Source organism: Equus quagga, unplaced genomic scaffold (assembly GCF_021613505.1).
Source record: "Equus quagga isolate Etosha38 unplaced genomic scaffold, UCLA_HA_Equagga_1.0 198138_RagTag, whole genome shotgun sequence".
NCBI lineage: Eukaryota > Metazoa > Chordata > Mammalia > Perissodactyla > Equidae > Equus > Equus quagga.
In genome coordinates this window covers 1-4,484 of record NW_025798223.1, presented here as the reverse complement: position 1 = coordinate 4,484, position 4,484 = coordinate 1, and the positions used below count along the sequence as shown (strand labels likewise).

Sequence of the window (4,484 nt, the reverse complement as noted above, 5' to 3'; positions counted from 1 at the left end):
ATCGGAGGGGGCAGCTGTGCCATCAGTGGCGGATATGGTGGCAGAGTTGGAGGTGGCTTTGGCTTTGGAGGTGGAGCCGGGAGTGGATTTGGTTTCGGCGGTGGAGCTGGTGCTGGCTTTGGGCTCGGTGGTGGCGCTGGCTTTGTTGGTGGCTATGGGGGCTCTGGCTTCCCTGTGTGCCCTCCTGGAGGCATCCAAGAGGTCACCGTCAACCAGAGCCTCCTCACTCCTCTGAACCTGCAAATCGACCCCACCATCCAGCGGGTGAGAACTGAGGAGCGGGAGCAGATCAAGACCCTCAACAACAAGTTCGCCTCCTTCATCGACAAGGTGAGCCGGGAGGACCCGCCCTCCAGGAGGATTTCAGAGTCCCCAAACTAGAGAACCATGAATGTCCTACCAGGAGGAGATGAGGGGAGAGGGGTAAGGGGACCCAGGCTAGCTGTCCCCTGGGATGCCAGGTGGGCTCCATGTTGAGCACAGGCAGGAGGTGATGGACATCATCTAGAGATACTGAGCCTTTAAACGTCCCTCATTCCTGCCTAGGAAGAATTCTCAACTTTTGATAACCTTGAAGCAGATATGGGGAAATGAGAGAATGCAATGGGCTGGCTTTACCTTCTGAAGAGTCGAAGAGGTTAAGAAGAAAATTACAATGGAAAACTGGCTAGAGCTCTAGACAAGAGGGAAAGAAAAACAAAAAGAAAATATTTTCTTGCTGGATTAGAAGAAAAGAACTCAGAAGCATTGATAAATCCATAGAAATACTAAACTAGTAGAACCAGAATATGGCCATTGAGGAAGTTTATTTAGAAGACACTAGGGCGCTAAATGGAGAGTTAGATTGGAATCCACTCATTAAGTAGAAAGGAATTTAAAATCATTAGATTCTAAAGATTTGACATCCCTTTAACTAAGGAACTCTCTTAAAAAAATTTCATATTATATCAGGAAAATATTTTTAATTAAATTTGTGATTTAACTAGATTTGTGATGGCACTCAATAAGAGAGAGAGATGAGATGTTGAAGGGCACTGTAGCTTCCATAACTTGGAGGGCAAGGAGTAGATTCAGGGGTAGGTTTCATCAGTGAGATCTGTGTGGGGGGCAAGTAAACGATGTGGGGCACACGACCTGTCAGCCTGAGCCTCTGTACATGCTCTGTAGAGGCCCAGCATCGCGGTGACCACCAGGCCTGCTTGGGGACCTGATAACTCACATCTCTTGCTTCCTTCCTTTGTCTGGCAAATAACCACCTTGTCTTCCTCCAGGTGCGCTTCCTGGAACAGCAGAACAAGGTCCTGGACACCAAGTGGACCCTGCTCCAGGAGCAGGGCACCAGGACCGTGAGGCAGAACCTGGAGCCTCTGTTCGAGCAGTACATCAACAACCTCAGGAGACAGCTGGACAGTATCCTCGGGGAGAGAAGCCGCCTGGACTCGGAGCTCAGGGGCATGCAGGACCTGATGGAGGACTTCAAGAATAAGTGAGTTCCAGGAGGGACATGGGCTCAGTTTCCTGAGGCGCACAGTTCAAGACTACTGGGTGACCAGGTCAGGTGTGGGCATGAATCCTAGAAAAACATGTCCATGGACATGAAAAGCACAGTTATTGCCCAAAAGCAAACCCCGGAGGGCAAATGGGCCATATAGGTGGATGAGGAGAGTAAAGAGGAAAATATTTAAGGACTCAAAAAATCATCCTTCAGGCTCACTGGCAGGAAAGCTCAATTTGGGTGTATCCATTGTATGGAAAGTTCAGATTCTAGGCTGTTGTTTCAGTATCATCTTCACCACCAGCTCAGTTACGCCTCATCCCTTTCTAATTCTAGATATGAAGAAGAAATCAACAAGCGCACGACAGCAGAGAATGAATTTGTCACTCTGAAGAAGGTGAGCTGCTTGAGGTCAGGCGCTCATGTTTGTTTGCAGAAAGAGAGGACACGGGGTCCCTGCCCACATCAGACAGGAGAATAGTAGGGAGACTAAAAGATGGGCAGACTGGGAAGGAGAGCTCAGCTGACTCAACTGTTGGCTTATTCCATAGGATGTGGATGCTGCCTACATGAATAAGGTTGAACTACAAGCCAAGGTAGACAGCCTCACAGATGAGATCAACTTCTTGAGAGCCTTCTATGACGCAGTAAGCATCTCCACTCCCTTGGATTTACCCTGTGGGGCTCTGCAAAGGGTGCAAGACCTTGGGTTGGGTCCCTCTGTAAATGTCACAGGAAGAGATGATCTGACGATCTCGTGTTCTGCAGGAACTGGCTCAGATGCAAACCCACATCTCAGACACTTCTGTGGTCCTCTCCATGGACAACAACCGTAGCCTGGATCTGGACAGCATCATCGCCGAAGTCAAAGCCCAATATGAGGAGATCGCTCAGAGGAGCCGGGCTGAGGCTGAGTCCTGGTACCAGAGCAAGGTGAGCAGTGAGTTGGCAGCTGCTGAGGAACCCCTCTGCCCCCTCTCTCAAGACCAACCAGGCTACAGGCTCGATGGGGAAATCGACTTCGAGGAAGCTGGAGTCCTCTCACAGGATGTGTTCCCTTCACTCATAGAGTAGACATCTACAGAATTTATGTCCAAGTCTTGTAAGTCAAACCAAATGCGGAGGAAAAGCTACCATAGATAAAGAGCTAGTGATCTCTGCTTTACCTTCACCCTGATGCTGGCTCAGAAACAAAGTACAGACCCTTGCTGGTCCCAAAGAGAACTAGACAGGCAGTGGTCCCATAACAAAGATGGCCTGAGATCGGTGTACAGGATCCAGTGATCTTATAATGTCAACTCTTCCCAAAATCCCTGGTAGAGAAGGCATTAGGTTCAAGTTTAATGAATGTCTGATTCAGAAGTGAAAGTCACCTTTAGTGTGTTAAAGCCCATATACACCGCCTTCTCTCCCTCTGGACTGCAGTACGAGGAGCTTCAGGTCACAGCGGGCAGACATGGCGACGACCTGCGCAACACCAAGCAGGAGATTTCTGAGATCAACCGCATGATCCAGAGGCTGAGATCTGAGATCGACCACGTCAAGAAGCAGGTACGCTGGGGGACTGTGGGGAAGAAAAGCATCATTGTCTCCTTAGTAGACCAGCAGGCACTCTCACCATCACTGGGAAATTCCTGGGCACTGAGGGAACTGCAGGGAGCAGAGGGCACGCAGCTCCTCCTTAATGAGTTCCCACAGGTTAGGAGAGATGGATGCAAAGACTAGCGAAAGATGAAGTCACGTGGCAGGACCAATCCCGACTGATCAGAGAGGTAAAAATATAGTCTAGAGGCATTGAGAAGAGATTATGTAAGAACTGTTGATTTGGGAATACAAGGAGCAATTGAGAAAGGAAAGGGCAGACCAGAAAGTGAGGAAGATTGTTGCACACCTTCTCGAGAGTCAATGTGAAGAAGACAGTCAAGTAAGAACACAGGATGAAGATCGTTGTTACCTAAAATTGTGAGGTGGAAGGAAGTCAAGGTCTCGACTCTTTGATGTGAAACTCATCACCGCGCTGAGGATGTTTGTAGTTTCTATAAGTTAGTGTGGCATCCATATGAAATGTGGACGTTTCTAAAACTGTCACATTCAAAACAAACCAGTGAGTCCATTTCTTCCAATGTCCCCTGGTCTTATGTCTGCTGTAGTAACTTCCACCAGTCGCCACTCACATCCTCATGCAGGCTGGTTAACACACAGAGGCATAGGTTTTCTCACTGGCTCCCAGACTAGATAGGTTTACAGAATGGACAAAGACTGGACAAAGAGTCATGAACTCTGGGCTCTAGAAACCTTCCTTAATGGAAAAGAAGAACCAGGGTTAGTCTCCTCTGGAAGCCTACATTGCAAGTTCGTTCTGCCTGTTCCCCCTGTAGTGCGCCAACCTGCAGACTGCCATTGCTGATGCTGAGCAGCGTGGAGAAATGGCCCTCAAGGATGCCAAGAATAAGCTGGCTGGTCTGGAGGATGCCCTGCAGAAGGCCAAGCAAGACATGGCCCGGCTGCTGAAGGAGTACCAGGAGCTGATGAATGTCAAGCTGGCCCTGGACGTGGAGATCGCCACCTACAGGAAGCTGCTGGAGGGCGAGGAGTGCAGGTGGGTAATTCACACAACCTTCTAAACATCTGGGTCCATCTCCAGGATGTCCAGGCAGTGAGCAAGGTTAAGGCACTCTAGTGGTGGCCATAATTGCTACTTTCAGAGGACTATTTAAAAGCATTTACCCCACTGACTATGCTCAACACTGAGGCTTCCCACACTGGTCCAGCGGTGGCTCTCTGAGGTCTCATGCCCTCTGTCTTTCCTTCCTCCTAGGCTGAGTGGGGAAGGCGTTGGACAAGTCAACATCTGTAAGTACTTTTCCTTGCCTCCCTCCCTTGCCCTTGTATTTTTCTGACTGGACTCAGGCTGGCAGAATGAGCTCACCGAGTCTTGTGTGTCCTTGTCCCTCTCCCGTCCACAGCCGTGGTGCAGTCCACCGTCTCC

At 49.5% G+C, this 4,484-nt stretch overlaps 1 protein-coding gene across 1 annotated transcript; it reads left to right on the top strand.

The window, feature by feature from the left end:
- Positions 1 to 6: 6 nt before the first annotated feature.
- On the top strand, positions 7 to 4,478 carry LOC124233348 (keratin, type II cytoskeletal 6A; the record flags this gene model as incomplete). Its single annotated transcript, XM_046650492.1, has 9 exons — positions 7 to 330; positions 1,272 to 1,486; positions 1,832 to 1,892; positions 2,047 to 2,142; positions 2,264 to 2,428; positions 2,921 to 3,046; positions 3,874 to 4,094; positions 4,314 to 4,348; positions 4,462 to 4,478. Coding segments are annotated over 9 exons (1,260 nt in total), but the record flags the coding sequence as incomplete, so codon positions are not given.
- Between the last annotated feature and the right edge of the window lie 6 nt (positions 4,479 to 4,484).